The sequence below is a fragment of the Blennius ocellaris genome (assembly GCF_963422515.1).
Source record: "Blennius ocellaris genome assembly, chromosome: 23".
Classification (NCBI taxonomy): domain Eukaryota; kingdom Metazoa; phylum Chordata; class Actinopteri; order Blenniiformes; family Blenniidae; genus Blennius; species Blennius ocellaris.
In genome coordinates, this window is record NC_137672.1 from 1,888,924 (window position 1) to 1,905,052 (window position 16,129).

The 16,129-nt window shown below is 52.0% G+C and overlaps 1 protein-coding gene across 1 annotated transcript in view; it reads right to left on the reverse strand.

Annotated features, from left to right (window-relative positions):
* Positions 1-1,165: 1,165 nt before the first annotated feature.
* Positions 1,166-16,129, reverse strand: part of zfta (zinc finger translocation associated) — a gene marked incomplete at its 3' end in the record, with an annotated part of 56,579 nt that continues 41,615 nt past the window's right edge. The window contains exons 4-5 of the mRNA XM_080519337.1: positions 7,080-7,517; positions 1,166-1,635 (exon numbers count right to left, since the gene is read on the reverse strand). Coding sequence (XP_080375463.1) covers positions 1,166-1,635; positions 7,080-7,517 — 908 coding nt within the window. The remainder of the gene's footprint in view (positions 1,636-7,079; positions 7,518-16,129) is intronic.

Consider the following 16,129-nt stretch of genomic DNA (forward strand, 5'->3'; position numbering starts at 1 on the left):
GAGGGTAGTTTGAGGGCAGTTTGTGGGCAGTATGGGGCAATTTGTGGGTAGTTTGTGGGTAGTGTGGGGCAGTTTGTGGGCAGTTTGTGGGTAGTTTGAGGGTAGTTTGTGGGCAGTTTGTGGGCAGTATGGGGCAATTTGTGGGTAGTTTGTGGGTAGTATGCGGCAGTTCGTGGGCAGTTTGTGGGTAGTGTAGGGCAGCATGGGGCAATTTGTGGGTAGTTTGTGGGTAGTATGGGGCAGTTCGTGGGCAGTTTGTGGGTAGTTTGTGGGTAGTGTGGGGCAGTTTGTGGGCAGTTTGTGGGTAGTATGCGGCAGTTCGTGGGCAGTTTGTGGGTAGTGTAGGGCAGCATGGGGCAATTTGTGGGTAGTTTGTGGGTAGTATGGGGCAGTTCGTGGGCAGTTTGTGGGTAGTTTGTGGGTAGTGTGGGGCAGTTTGTGGGCAGTTTGTGGGTAGTATGGGGCAGTTTGTGGGTAGTTTGTGGGTAGTATGGGGCAGTTTGTGGGTAGTTTGTGGGTAGTGTGGGGCAGTTTGTGGGTAGTTTGTGGGGAGTGTGGGGCAGTTTGTGGACAGTTTGTGGGCAGTTTGTGGGTAGTATGGGGCAGTTTGTGGGTAGTTTGTGGGCAGTTTGAGGGCAGTTTGTGGGTAGTTTGTGGGCAGTTTGTGGGTAGTTTGTGGGTAGTTTGTGGGCAGTATGGGGTAGTTTGTGGGTAGTTTGTGGGTAGTTTGTGGGCAGTTTGAGGGCAGTTTGTGGGTAGTTTGTGGGTAGTATGGGGTAGTTTGTGGGTAGTTTGTGGGCAGTATGGGGTAGTTTGTGAGTAGTTTGTGGGTAGTTGGTGGGTAGTTTGTGGGTAGTTTGTGGGCAGTTTGAGGGCAGTTTGTGGGTAGTTTGTGGGTAGTATGGGGTAGTTTGTGGGTAGTTTGTGGGCAGTTTGTGGGTAGTGTGTGGGCAGTATGGGGTAGTTTGTGGGTAGTTTGTGGGTAGTGTGGGGTAGTTTGTGGGCAGTTTGTGGGCAGTATGGGGCAATTTGTGGGTAGTTTGTGGGTAGTATGGGGTAGTTTGTGGGTAGTGTGTGGGCAGTATGGGGTAGTTTGTGGGTAGTGTGTGGGCAGTATGGGGTAGTTTGTGGGTAGTTTGTGGGCAGTTTGCACGTAGCAAGTGTTCTAGGAGCTGGCGGGCGGAGGTCCTGGCTCGGTGTGTCCGTGGTCCTGGGAGGAGAAGCAGTCGTCGGAGTGGACGAAGTGCAGCGCGCTCTGGTTGTAGGTGAGCAGCGCCTGCTGGCGCTCCTCGGGGCTGAAGTCCAGGGAGTGGGGGTGCACCTGCTGGATGTGCCTCTTGATGGTGCTCACCTTCAGCGTGGCCAGCGTGGCGCTGCACACCATGCAGATCAGGCCGTGCCTGCGGCAGTCGTAGTCCATCAAGTAGTCCAGCCTCCAGCGCACCTGGTAGTTCCGACGCTGGTCCTTCCCGGGGTAGTGGCCCTGTCGGGGGGGTGCGAACGCCCCGCTTCCTTCCCCCCACTTGCCCCACCCGCCACCTCCACCTTCATCCTTCTTCAGCTGACTGCTGCCCGTCATGTCGTCGGGGGAGGCATCACCAGCGTCAGTGGGGAGGGTTTCTGTCGGGAGAAGATCTGAACCTCAGCACAGGTTTTAATGTTTCTCCAGGAACTGTGACTCACATGTGTGGGGCAGTTTGTGGGCAATATGCACATTGTATTCTGTGTCCTGATTGGCTAGGGACTGTAGCCTCTTGTCAATCAACCTCCGTGCCTCATGTCTCATGGACGTCAATGCGTTGGACTTGCATATTTAAATTTACATACATTTACATAAAACATTTACATAACGCCCCCTGTGTATGCCTCAGAAGCATTTATCTCATTACGCCAATCCTGATTGGCTGGTGAGTGCGACGCCCACGTCAGGGTGGAGCCACCAACCCTTAAGTAGCTCACGCTTACTGCGCAGCGTCACCCCCAAACGCCTCTTCAAGCGCTAGCTAGCTTAACTGTTCACAGACCAGAGCTAACCCGGCTCGGTCGCCAAGCACTAGCTGCCACACTGCAACCCTCCATCCTTCACCATAGCTTGGAGAGTCGCGCCTGACCACACCACGGGAAGGTTACACGGTTTAGCACACCAGCTAACACCACCCTGAGCAATTAGCACACCAGCTAATTCACGGCACCTCTGGATTAGCACCACAGCTAACCATCATGGATGCCCACGCTCCTCACCCCAGAGGAGATGGAGGCTCCGGGGCCCGGCTCTGTACCTCGAGACTCCCGGCTCACGCGTGCGCTGCGCCTGGTTCATCATGAAAAGTCTCTGACGACGACTAGCACGCCAAGCTAGCTCGTCCTGCCAGGACCCGTTCTTGTCCTTCAGTGACACACCAGTTACCAGCGAGGCCAAGGACGGGAATGACGTGGACAGCGGAGCGAGACAGAGTTGCAGCTCTGCCTCTGCCCACGTGGAAGACGTGCTGGAAGTGGATGATGAGGAGTGCGAGGATTACACCTCAGAGCTCCTCATATCTGACGATGAGAGTGAGGATGATATCCTCATTCCATCACCTCAGTTCGCCACACCAGACACTGTGGCTGTCCTCGGTGATGAGGAGGGACGCGCCACGCTTCCCCCTCCATCAGGATGGACATGCAGTCGGTGTACAAACGCGCTGCACACCAGCTGGCCTGAAGTAATAACGGAGACCGCCTGGTCCCGTTATGAAGGGAAGAAATGACCCCAGGCTACGAGGACGGCGAAACAGCAGCTCCCTGTCCTCGACGAGCTGCCGTCCTCATGGAGGGACGGCCCATTCAGCGGCAGAAGCCCGGTACACGGAGCTTCCTCCCTGGACTGTGAGGGCATGGAGAAGCTTGGTATTCTCCGTATGCCCCCCATGGAGCCGTTAGTCGCCGCACACCTGCACCTGCGACTGACCGCCTCCTCTAGGACCCCCGCACTGCCGTCCAAAGCAGACCGCTTCCTGTCCAACATGACGGAGCGCGCTTACAAGGCGACGGCGCTGGCCGTCAGGTCTCTTAACATGTCCTCTATGCTCACCGCTTAGCAAGTGGAGCTATGTGAGGACATGACGAGCAGACCTGAGCCAGCGGTGTGGGACGAGATTACCGTGATAACCCACATCTGCCTGCGTGTGCAGCGCTGTGCGGTCCAAGCCACGGGAAAATCTCTCGGGATGATGGTACTGCAGGAAAGAGCCAGATGGCTCAACCTGACCCGCCTGTTGAACAGGGAGAAGGAGGACGTTTTGGACATGCCGGTCACACCAGACAGCGTCTTCGGCTCGGCCCTCGCGTCAATGCAGCAGCGATGTGAAGCCAGGAAGAAGGAGGACGAAGCTCTCAAGCTTGCTTCCCTCCCTTGCAAAGCCGAGTGTGGGATTACATCCCAACTCCGGACCCGGCAATCCACCAAAGCTGTCAATGCACTAACATCCAGCGCATGCGCAATGTCGCACAAGGGTCAGGACCGTATCCCTCCACTCAGGAACCCCATAACACAGTTATTGGAGGCTCCAATAACAGGGAGCGTGTCAGATGCTGGCTGGCTCAGCCTGGGTTTTCAGAACGATATCACGAGGTTACAGTTTGCCGCCATTCCCCCTCGTTTCTCTGGCGTAGGGCATTCTCAAGTGCACAGAGAGTCAGTTCGTGTTCTTCAGGAAGAGATTCACTCACTGTTGATAAAGACAGCAATATGCGTAGTGCCTCCCGAACAACGTCAGAGCGGCTTTTACTCCAGGTATTTCCTGGTCCCCAAACAAGGAGGGACCGGGATTCGCGCAATCCGGGCAAATACCTCAGAACATACAAATTCAAGATGCTCACACCTGCATTGCTGCTGCGTATGTTGCGTCAGAACGACTGGTTCACGTCAGTCGACCTGAAGGACGCATATTTTCATATCCCGATATATCTTCCACACCGGAAATATCTGAGGTTCACATTTCAGGGTGTTTGTTACGAGTACAGAGTCGTCCTCTTCGGCCTATCTCTGAGCCTGAGGGTATTTGTGTGCTATACCAAGGCAGCCGTTGTGTTGCTACGGCGACAGGGCATCAGGCTGGTCACGTATTTGGATGACTGGCTCCTCCTGGTGCGGTCCAGAGAGGAAGCCATAGTGCAAACCCATACTCTCATAAAACACCTGGTCGACTTGGGTTTCATGATAAACTGTGTTATCCTCAGAACAGAAAATAATCTTGGGTTTACCACTGGACTCGGTGTCTCTCACAGCTCGTCACTCAGCCGCGAGGGTGAACGCTTTCAGAGCCTGTCTCTCACGCTTCAGCCTGCACAGCCTGGTCCCCTTCAGATTGTGCCTCCAGCTACTGGGGCTGATGGCCTCAGCCACCCTGGTAGTCTGGTAGCTGATGGCCTCAGCCATCCTGGGAGTCTGGTAGCTGATGGCCTCAGCCATCCTGGGAGTCTGGTAGCTGATGGCCTCAGCCATCCTGGTAGTCTGGTAGCTGATGGCCTCAGCCATCCTGGTAGTCTGGTAGCTGATGGCCTCAGCCATCCTGGGAGTCTGGTAGCTGGTGGCCTCAGCCATCCTGGGAGTCCGGCTCGGCCGTCTGTACATGAGGGATTTTCAGCGTTGGGTGTCGTCCCTCCGGCTGGACCCCGTGTGTCATGGCACATGGAGAGTTATGGTCAGTGTGCAATGCGTAATGGGGCTGTACTGCTGGCGCCACCCGGCTTTCCTGGTGAAGGGGGTCCTGATGGGAGCTGTTCTGTCCCGGAAGGTGGTCACAACAGACGTGAGCATGTCAGGCTGGGGCGGCATATATGAGACCCGATGTGTGAGACCCATATAAACTATCTGGAGCTCCTCGTGGTGTTTCTCATTCTGAGACGCTTCCTCCCATTTCTCAACGGACATCATGTCCTGGTGAGAACGGACAATACAATGACGGTGGCATATATCAACCATCAGGGGGTCTGCGCTCACAGCAATTACACATGCTGGCAGCACAGCACCTCCGGTCTCTGATGGCCACTCATGTCCCAGGCAGGGGAAGCAGTACTACACCCACACCCGGAGCGTCTGGCCCTATGGGCCTGGCCCGTGAGTGGGGTAACTTAAATACTACAGGGCTCCCTCAAAGTGTGATTACCACTATACAGAGCGCTCGGGCGTCCTCCACTCAGTCTCTTTAGGACTGTAAGTGGAGGGTGTTTGAGGTGTCAGCAGAGAGGACACACCTCCTTTCAGGGCACAGTTGGTGTCATTTAGTCGTTCCTGCAGAGCTTGACTGACAAACAGAAAGCCTTCTCCACAGTTAAGGTGTACCTGGCTGCCATTGCGGCATGCCATGTGGAATTTGAAGGAATAACAGCCAGCCAGCATCCTTTGGTCTGCCGTTTCATGAAAGGGGCCTGCAGGCTGCTTCCTGTTTCCAGACCGCTGGCCCCCCCATGGGACTTGGCAGTGGTTTTGGATGGGCTCTCTGGGGCTCTATTGGAACCACTGGAGGAGGTCAGCAGCTGCTGGCTTTGGCCTCTGCCGGGCATGTCAGTGACATCCAGTCACTCTCAGGGTGTCACTGAAGCCCCACCTTGCTTTTTGCCCAAGATGATTGGCTCCAACTCCCCCATTGTTCTTACAGCATTTTCTCCACTGCCATTTTCTTCTTGTGGAGAACAGCAGTTGCACATGCTGTGTCCAGTCCAGGCCTTACGGATTTATATGGCCAGAACAAAGGGATTTCAGAAGAGTGACCAGCTCTTTGTGTCCTGGGCCAGCTCCTGCAGGGGCCCGTCACAATGCAGCGGCTCTCCCACTGGATTGTGGGAGCCATTGCTCTGGCCTCCACGTCTCAGGGCCAGCAGGCACCAGTGGGCCTATGAGCTCATTCTACACGGGGCCTGGCTGCATCCTGGGCCCTCTGTAAAGGGGTCTCAACTCAGGAGATTTGTGCAGCAGCAAGCTGGTCTTCACCTCTCACCTTCTATAAGCTGGAGGTCTCTGCTCTGAGCCTCATGCAGTACTGCCTGCTGGGCCCGCTTAAAGCAGAGGGCCACTCCTGGAGTGTTGGTGGTTGACTTGAGATAAGCTTGTCTGGCAATACGGGAGCGTCCATATCCCACAGTGAGACATCGAAACCAATGCTATGAATGAGAACTCTAGGCTACTTACCGTCACCCCGGTTCTCAGAGTAGCATGAGTGAGACGTCTCACCAGACGCCCTTCTTGTTGGGCGAAGCCAGAAGACGTGCTAATTTTGAGTGACGCTGCGTCGTAAGCACGAGCTACTTAAGGGTGGTGGCTCCACCCTGATGTGGGCGTCGCGATCACCAGCCAATCAGGATTGGCGTAATGAGATAGATGCTTCTGAGGCATACACAGGACGCGTATCCCAGAGTGAGACGTCTCACTCATGCTACTCTGAGAACCGGGGTTACGTTAAGTAACCTATCCATTTCGCTTATTGCGGGTTATTTTTAGAACGTAACCTCTGCGATAAACAAGGGACCACTGTATTTCTAGTTTCTATTATAAGCATGATATATTATATATTTCTAGTTTATATTATAAGTATGATATATTATATATTTCTAGTTGATATAATTAGTATATAATGCAAGCGTCCTCCTGAAACCGGGCAGATGTTTATATGTCGGCTGCAACATGAAGGGTTTTGCAATGAATGAATTTTATAATTCATCTTCAGTAATAAAAACTATGTCTTTTAATAGAATAATAAAGTTTTCATCGTTTTTAAGTATATCTAAATACTTTTTTTAATGCCTTTTTTTACCGGTTGCTAAGCAACGACATTTGGTTGCCAGTTCCTCACTGTGTGATGTCCTGCAATGACAATAAAGAAAGTCCAATCTCTTTGAAATCCTACCGAATAGTGCTCCCACTGAGGCTGCGTGGTGTCCCCATGGAGGGGCCCGCTCCACATGTTGAGAACCACAACGTTAACCTGAGGGTCTTATTTACTTTATTTCGCCCTTTTTAAAACAACCTGTACTCCCTCTAGAGTCTAGCGCTCCTTCATGGTGTGGAGAGTTTCTCCTGCCAGTGGCGGGGCACTCACCGTCCCTGGGGGAGTCTTTGGTCCAGGCTGCAGCCATGGCCTCCCGGTCCTCCCGGCTCAGGGTGGTGGTCTCGGGGTGACACTCCTGAATGTGGCGCCGGAAGCTGCTCACCTTGGTCTGGGGCAGAACCTGAGAACACACCATGCAGAAGGTGCCCTGCGCTCGGGGCCCATAGGCCACCAGGTAGTCCAGGCGGAGCCGCCACGGGTCGCCCCCCCGCAGACGCCTCTTCTTGGGCTGGTGGGGGGCCGGGGGACCCAGCTGGAAGGCCCCCACCCCTCCGTCCTCCCCAATGAGGCAAGTGTCCTGAGTTACAGTGTTGTCCCCCTCTGAGAACAGCTGGGTGTCCACTTGTAGAGTCTTCACGTCCTCACTGAAGGGGTCTGTCTGGGTTTCTTTGGTGTTGGGCTCTGATTGGACAGAGTTCTCCGACTCTTCTGTCACAACACACAGAGACAGAGACAACATCAGAGACATCAACATCAGAGACATCAACATTAGAGACTTCAACAACATTAGAGACTTCAACAACACCAGAGACATCAACATCAGAGACATCAACAACACCAGAGACATCAACATTAAAGACATCAACAACATTATCCAACAACTCAGCCTTAAGGTCCCTGCAGACTTTCTGAACCCAGAAGAACAAGAACCTTCAGCAGTGACGTCAGCCAGCGGCCGAAATTAATGCTTTTTCTGCAGGACTGTTCATACTCTGATAAGAAGCTGTCAAACTCACAGGCCACGCCCCTCACAGCAGGACACTCCCCCTCACAGCAGGACACTCCCCCTCACAGCAGGACACTCCCCTCACAGCAGGACATGCCCCCTCACAGCAGGACACTCCCCCCCACATCAGGACACGCCCCTCACCACAGGACACTCCCCCTCACAGCAGGACACTCCCCCTCACAGCAGGACACGCCCCTCACATCAGGACACTCCCCTCACAGCAGGACACTCCCCCTCACATCAGGACACTCCCCCTCACAGCAGGCCACGCCCCCCACAACAGGCCACGCCCCTCACAGCAGGACACGCCCCCTCACCTCAGGACACGCCCCTCACCACAGGACACGCCCCCTCACAGCAGCCACACGTCTGAGAAGTGGCGTTTTAACTTCAACTGCAGTTTCTGTCTCTCCTCCAGAACTGACAGAAACATTCCTCTGAACTGTTTCAGTAATAAAAGAGTTTGTGTCCGAGCCGCCATGTTGGTCTGGTTTGAACTGCAGGAGCTGACAGCTTTGAGTGATGCGTTCAGGTGCATCAGGACATTTTAACGAGCTGAGAGGCTCAGACAGTAGCGATGCTACAAGCTAAATATGACTGATAGTGATTAGAGAGCTGGAACACGTCAGAGCAGAAGTTTCAGCAGAGCAGCTCCGACACAGTTCCACCAGGACACTTGGAACAGTCCAGACTAATTGCAGGTCATTTTGTTGGGCAGGACTCTGTAGTACTGCCAGGCCTTCTTCCTGTTCTGATGGAGGATGAATCGGCCTGCGGTCTGCTCTACTGGAGCTGTGAAGGCCTGAAACTGGCTTCTCAGAGGTTCTCAGACTGGGTACACTGCTTTGCTCACTGAGTGTAAGACTTTCTTCAAACTGATTTCTCATTGACTGTTAGAGTTTGTTTCTACTGGCCTCTTACTGGTTCCTGGACTTTGTTTGGAGTCATGTGGTTCTATTCTGGTTTTTAGAACCTTTTTTAATGGTAAAAAAACAAAAAATATACATTTCAAGGAGTATTGGTTATTATTATTATTATTATTAGGCCCTGGGATGGGTCAATGACTGGCAGCGATATTGAATTTGGTGCATATTTACTTTTATTGCAGTGTCAGATTTAAGGAAAACATCCCTTATTTGCCCCTTTGGCCAAAAAACGTCACTCTCGCAAAAACTGCTCTAAAAATATCGTACATTCATATTTTTTTCCACTTTAAACGCTTCAGTCTTCTAAAACTACTTCAGCCTGTAAAATACTTATCAAATATGAATTTTTTGTATTTTTAACCCTTTAAATGCCAGCATGTTTACATAAATCTGCTCACATAAAACCGATTACCCCAACCCTAACAGTGAAGGAGAGACAGAGTGTCTGGGCGTCAGAGTCCAGCTCAGGTGGAGCAGAGGCTGCAGGTGGAGAGAGACTGCAGGTGGAGCAGAGGCTGCAGGTGGAGCAGAAGCTGCAGGAGGAGCAGAGGCTGCAGGTGGAGCAGAAGCTGCAGGAGGAGCAGAGGCAGCAGGTGGAGCAGAGGCAGCAGGAGGAGCAGAGGCAGCAGGTGGAGCAGAGGCTGCAGGAGGAGCAGAAGCTGCAGGAGGAGCAGAGGCAGCAGGTGGAGCAGAGGCTGCAGGAGGAGCAGAGGCTGCAGGTGGAGCAGAAGCTGCAGGAGGAGCAGAGGCAGCAGGTGGAGCAGAGGCAGCAGGTGGAGCAGAAGCTGCAGGAGGAGCAGAGGCAGCAGGTGGAGCAGAGGCTGCAGGAGGAGCAGAGGCTGCAGGTGGAGCAGAGACTGCAGGAGGAGCAGAGGCAGCAGGAGGAGCAGAGGCAGCAGGTGGAGCAGAGGCAGCAGGAGGAGCAGAGGCAGCAGGAGGAGCAGAGGCTGCAGATGGAGCAGAGACTGCAGGTGGAGCAGAGACTGCAGATGGAGCAGAGACTGCAGGTGGAGCAGAGGCTGCAGGTGGAGCAGAGACTGCAGGAGGAGCAGAGGCTGCAGATGGAGCAGAGGCTGCAGGTGGAGCAGAGACTGCAGGTGGAGCAGAGGCAGCAGGAGGAGCAGAGGCAGCAGGAGGAGCAGAGACTGCAGGTGGAGCAGAGGCTGCAGATGGAGCAGAGACTGCAGATGGAGCAGAGACTGCAGGTGGAGCAGAGGCTGCAGGTGGAGCAGAAGCTGCAGGAGGAGCAGAGGCTGCAGGAGGAGCAGAGGCTGCAGGTGGAGCAGAAGCTGCAGGAGGAGCAGAGGCTGCAGGAGGAGCAGAGGCTGCAGGAGGAGCAGAGGCAGCAGGTGGAGCAGAGGCAGCAGGAGGAGCAGAGACTGCAGGAGGAGCAGAGGCTGCAGGTGGAGCAGAGGCAGCAGGAGGAGCAGAGGCTGCAGGTGGAGCAGAGGCTGCAGGTGGAGCAGAGGCAGCAGGAGGAGCAGAGGCAGCAGGAGGAGCAGAGGCAGCAGGTGGAGCAGAAGCTGCAGGAGGAGCAGAGGCTGCAGGTGGAGCAGAGGCTGCAGGTGGAGCAGAGGCTGCAGGTGGAGCAGAGGCAGCAGGAGGAGCAGAGGCAGCAGGAGGAGCAGAGGCAGCAGGTGGAGCAGAAGCTGCAGGAGGAGCAGAGGCTGCAGGAGGAGCAGAGGCTGCAGGTGGAGCAGAGGCTGCAGGTGGAGCAGAGGCAGCAGGAGGAGCAGAGGCAGCAGGAGGAGCAGAGGCTGCAGGTGGAGCAGAGGCTGCAGGTGGAGCAGAGGCAGCAGGTGGAGCAGAGGCTGCAGGTGGAGCAGAGGCAGCAGGAGGAGCAGAGGCTGCAGGTGGAGCAGAGGCAGCAGGAGGACAGACTATGGTCCTTGCAGATTTGCAGCAGTGCTCCCAGTTCTTCTCTTTGTCTCTACAAAGGTCCCACTGCCTCCTGCACTAACTTTTAGCGATGCCAACAGGACCTGCAGATGTGTGACTGATGTGGCTGATGAGTGAGGAAGACGCCTTCTCTTCTGGATGTGTGGGTCACCAGCATTTCTCCCTCCTCTTGTGTGGTTTCTGCTGGTTTGAGCTTGACGTCCACAGGACCAAGGCGTTGTAGAGTGACACCTCACCAGGTTGAGGAAGAGGGCCAGTGGCCCCCGACTGGTTCTCCTCCTGCAGGAGGAGGTGCTAACAGCCTAACACACCTGCAGTCTCCAGGCGTGTTCTGACATCACAGGTTGCCCATATCTTTATTCCATATGTCGCCGGCCTGTACTGCCTGAAGCAGCCTTTGATGGGGACGAGGTGTTCCTCCACCCAGACGTCCTGGGGACGAGGTGTTCCTCCACCCAGGTGTCCTGGGGACGAGGTGTTCCTCCACCCAGGTGTCCTGGGGACGAGGTGTTCCTCCACCCAGACGTCCTGGGGACGAGGTGTTCCTCCACCCAGACGTCCTGGGGACGAGGTGTTCCTCCACCCAGACGTCCTGGGGACGAGGTGTTCCTCCACCCAGGTGTCCTGGGGACGAGGTGTTCCTCCACCCAGACGTCCTGGGGACGAGGTGTTCCTCCACCCAGACGTCCTGGGGACGAAGTGTTCCTCCACCCAGGTGTCCTGGGGACGAGGTGTTCTCCACCCAGACGTCCTGGTCTGGACTGAACATCGTCAGCAGGCGGTTCCTCCTCTTTTCCCAGACTGTGTGGAAAACAGCCAATTTGTCATCATGTCATCGGGGTCAGGATAGTTTGTCATCAAACCACACTGTTTGGCTGATTTGGTGAAGTCTCTTGTGGGACATCGTAGCTCGGTCCAGATGTCTCACTCCAGATGTCTCACTCCAGATGTCTCACTCCAGATGTCTCACTCCAGATGTCTCACTCCAGAGGCTGAGGGCAGATTCATGTTTGACCTGTAAACGCCGGCCAAAATGAGCAACCCTGTGTAAGTCTACAGTTCCTCTGTCCACGTCTCTCCAGTCTGGAGACATGTAAGTGTGTCGTGTCCACAATATGCTGCAGGAGTTCCTCGGTCAACAGGAATACACAGCTGGACGTGGGGTCACTGATTGGGGCAGCAGCATAGTGTGTCGGTCCGGGAATCAAACCTGCGGCTGTACCGGAGTGTCACACTATTTGTTGGAGACCAAAATGTTTTTCCATTTTTTGAAGTCTGTTCCTGCTCATCTGCTTCATACATCTCCCCTTTGTTCTCATCTTCACATGAGTCTTTACATGAGTCTTCAGATGAGTCTTCACATGAGTCTTCAGATGAGTCTTCACATGCGTCTTCAGATGAGTCTTTACATGAGTCTTCACATGAGTCTTCAGATGAGTCTTCACATGAGTCTTCACATGCGTCTTCACATGAGTCTTCAGATGAGTCTTCAGATGAGTCTTTACATGAGTCTTCAGATGAGTCTTCACATGCGTCTTCACATGAGTCTTCAGATGAGTCTTTACATGAGTCTTCATATGAGTCTTCACATGAGTCTTCACATGCGTCTTCAGATGAGTCTTCAGATGAGTCTTTACATGAGTCTTCATATGAGTCTTCACATGCGTCTTCACATGAGTCTTCAGATGAGTCTGCAGATGAGTCTTTACATGAGTCTTCATATGAGTCTTCACATGCGTCTTCACATGCGTCTTCAGATGAGTCTTCAGATGAGTCTTTACATGAGTCTTCATATGAGTCTTCACATGAGTCTTCACATGAGTCTTTACATGATTCTTCACATGAGTCTTCAGATGATTCAGTGGCTGGTCTGTTTCTACCTCTGAGACTTCCTCCATGTCAGCCTTGGAGTCTTCAGTGTCCTGGGAGGAGGAGGAGGAGGAGGAAGAGGAGGAAGAGGAGGAAGAGGAGGAGGAGGAAGAGGAGGAGGAGGAGGAACCATCCTTGCACTCAGATTGCATGATGATGTCCAGATCCTCCTGTGTGCAGAAACATCCTGCATCTCTAAAACGATGCTCCTCCTCCACTGGTCACATTTAGAACCTTGGACTCAGTGCAGCTGCAGGAACAACCGGAGAACGTCCAAACAAAGACCCATTTTGCACACACACACACACACACACACACACACACACACACACACACACACACACACACACACACACACACACACACACACACACACACACACACACACACACACACACACACACACACACACACACACACACACACACACACACACACACACACACACACACCAATAGTGACACACACATTTCATTTGCAAGGCACCCTTGAAGAAAAACGTAAAAAAATGGACAATTTGCTGCATGGTTTGAAGAGGAAAAAGTAGCACCACATCAAGTGAGCAAATATAAAAATTTAAAGATGAAAGACAGGAGGACAAAATTAAATCTTAAGAAAAAGGAATGCACTAGTTTATGTCAAAATAAACGGGGGAGTCAAAAATGGCATTTTCAATGGTTTTCAATGGTTTTCAGTAGTTTTCAATGGTTTTCAGTGGTTTTCAATGGTTTTCAGTGGTTTTCAGTGGTTTTCAATGGTTTTCAGTGGTTTTCAATGGTTTTCAATGGTTTTCAGTGGTTTTCAATGGTTTTCAGTGGTTTTCAGTGGTTTTCAATGGTTTTCAGTGGTTTTCAATGGTTTTCAATGGTTTTCAGTGGTTTTCAGTGGTTTTCAATGGTTTTCAATGGTTTTCAGTGGTTTTCAATGGTTTTCAGTGGTTTTCAGTGGTTTTCAATGGTTTTCAGTGGTTTTCAATGGTTTTCAGTGGTTTTCAATGGTTTTCAATGGTTTTCAGTAGTTTTCAATGGTTTTCAGTGGTTTTCAATGGTTTTCAGTGGTTTTCAATGGTTTTCAGTAGTTTTCAATGGTTTTCAGTGGTTTTCAATGGTTTTCAATGGTTTTCAGTGGTTTTCAATGGTTTTCAGTAGTTTTCAATGGTTTTCAGTAGTTTTCAATGGTTTTCAATGGTTTTCAATGGGGCACGTTTGGCCGAAGAGACGAATAAGGCGGTTTTTGCTCAGCCATTTTAGGCTAATTTAAGGAACTGACACCAATATTCTTAAGTTCTTAGAAAATGGATATCTTATACCAAAATGGTTTGAAAATAAAAACTGGAATGGCACAAAATGTTCCTAAGAGCGTATAAGTGTTAAATGAAGGGTTTTATTAATGAGGAAGAAAACATCCAAAGCTCCGCCGCCCCGTAACAACTGGTTGATCAACGCTTCGCAGCAACTACCTCAGTCAACTCTTTTAAAAGCTGTGGAGGAACTTGGACCACTCAGCGTCACAGGATTGTTGTAGTTCAGCCACATTGGAGGGTCTTTAACGTCCTGCCACAGCGTCTCAGGAGGACGGAGGTCAGGACTTGGACTTTCCACTCCAAAGTCTTCATTTCGTTTTTCTCAAGCCGTCCAGATGAGGAGCTGCTGGTGTTCTGGACCAGTGTCCTGCTGTAGAACCAGGTTCTCTTCAGCTTGAGGTCAGGAACAGACTGGACATTGTCCTTCAGGATGTTTTGGTGGACGGCAGGATTCATGCTTCCATTGATCACAGGAAGTCTTCAGGTCCTGGAGCAGCAGGACGGCCCCAGACCGTCACACTGCCACCGCCAGGTTTTACTGTTGGTGTGAGCTTCTTTTTCCTGACACGTTCTGGAACTTTACTCCAGATGGAGTCCAAAAAGTTCAGTTTTTGTCTCGTCAGTCCTCAGAACATTTTCCCAAAAGTCTTCATCAAGATGTTTTCTGGCAGAAATGAGACGAGTCTTAAAGTCCTAGTGAAATGAAGGTTCCACCTCCAAAACTCTCTGGTGTCTCTTCTAGAACATTTTCCTGCTAACTGGCTGAAGGGTCAAATGTTAAAACACGACAATCTGCGGGAAAATAGCTGATAAACGGCGCTATTTCCTCTGCTGGGTGGAGCTTCTGACAATAACAGAGTGACATCACGAGTTGTGCACACGCCCAAGTTGTGTTTACATTATGGAGGATCAGAGTTTTGACCACGAAGAGGCGGAATTGAACCATATTTCATCATCATGGTCATTTCAAACCCAGTGATTGATGAAGAAGACACAGAAGGTGGTTCTGCCATCGGTGACCCCGTCTGGAACATGTTTGAGGAAGCAGAAGACGCTTCGTCCTCATTCGTCCTCGTCTCCTCGCCTCAGCAGCCGCCACTTTTCACCTTTGAGGCTTTGAGGCTCCTGACTTTTAGCAGAACGACCGGCTTCCTGGATCCAACATGTCCAAGAGCTAGAAGACTGAATCACTGAAGATGAGTCCAGGTGTTACTTGATCGTCTACTAGCCACCCGAGCTAGTGGCTCCCACTAGCAACTAGCTTCCCGAGCTAGCCGCTCCCGCCGCCCGTGCTCCTTTTCTCCTCTCTGGTCTCTTCCAGGCTCAATCTTTCATCAAGGCTCATAAAACTCCGACTAGAACTTCAAAACACTGTAAAAACGTTGATATTTAAGAGGAAACAAGCCGATATAAACACAACAGATGGAGATCTGCACAACTCTTGACGTCACGCATAGGCTCCGCCCACAACGCTCATGAAGGAGAAGGATTCCCCCGACTTCCTCGGCTGGAGATTCAAAATTCCAATAACTTTGTTATGCGACAACAGTGGTGGGGCAGAGTCGGAGGAACCTTAGAAGTAGAACCCCAACTATCGTTTTTTGCAAAGTAGTGGTTTACATTTCACTAGGCCTCTAATGTTCTTGTTACTCAGCAGTAGTTTTGTTTCCCCGTCTCTTTCTCCTGGTGGAGTAGTGAGCCCTGACCTGACCTGAGGTCAGTGACGCCTGCAGGTCTTCACAGGTTCTTGTGGGTCTTCGGTCCCCTCTTGGACAGTCGTCACTGCTCTTGGGGTGATTGAGGTCGGCCGGCCACTCCGGGGAAACTTCACCACTGTGATAAAGGTTCTCACTGCGGTTCTATAGAGTCCCAAAGCTTCAGAAACGGCTCTAGAACCTTTTCCAGACTCATAGATTTCAATGACTTTTTTTCTCATTTGTTCTTGAATTTCCTTGGACGTCAGCAGGACATCTAGAGCTTCTAGGGATCTTCTGGTCTCGGTCACTCTGTCAGGCCGGTCCGACAGGTGTGTATTGATCAGGTGTGTAGTGATCAGGTGTGTAGTGATCAGGTGTGTATTGATCCGGTGTGTATTGATCCGGTGTGTATTGATCAGGTGTGTAGTCACCAGGTGTGTAGTGACCAGGTGTGTAGTGATCAGGTGTATATTGATCAGGTGTGTAGTGATCCGTCCTGGGAGTGGCTGCAGACGCTGGACTCAGACCAAGTGTACAATCACCTGGTATGTGAATAAACGGTGATATTTCCCTGCGTTTGGGTTCATTTACACATAAACAGCTCCGACTCTCCACAA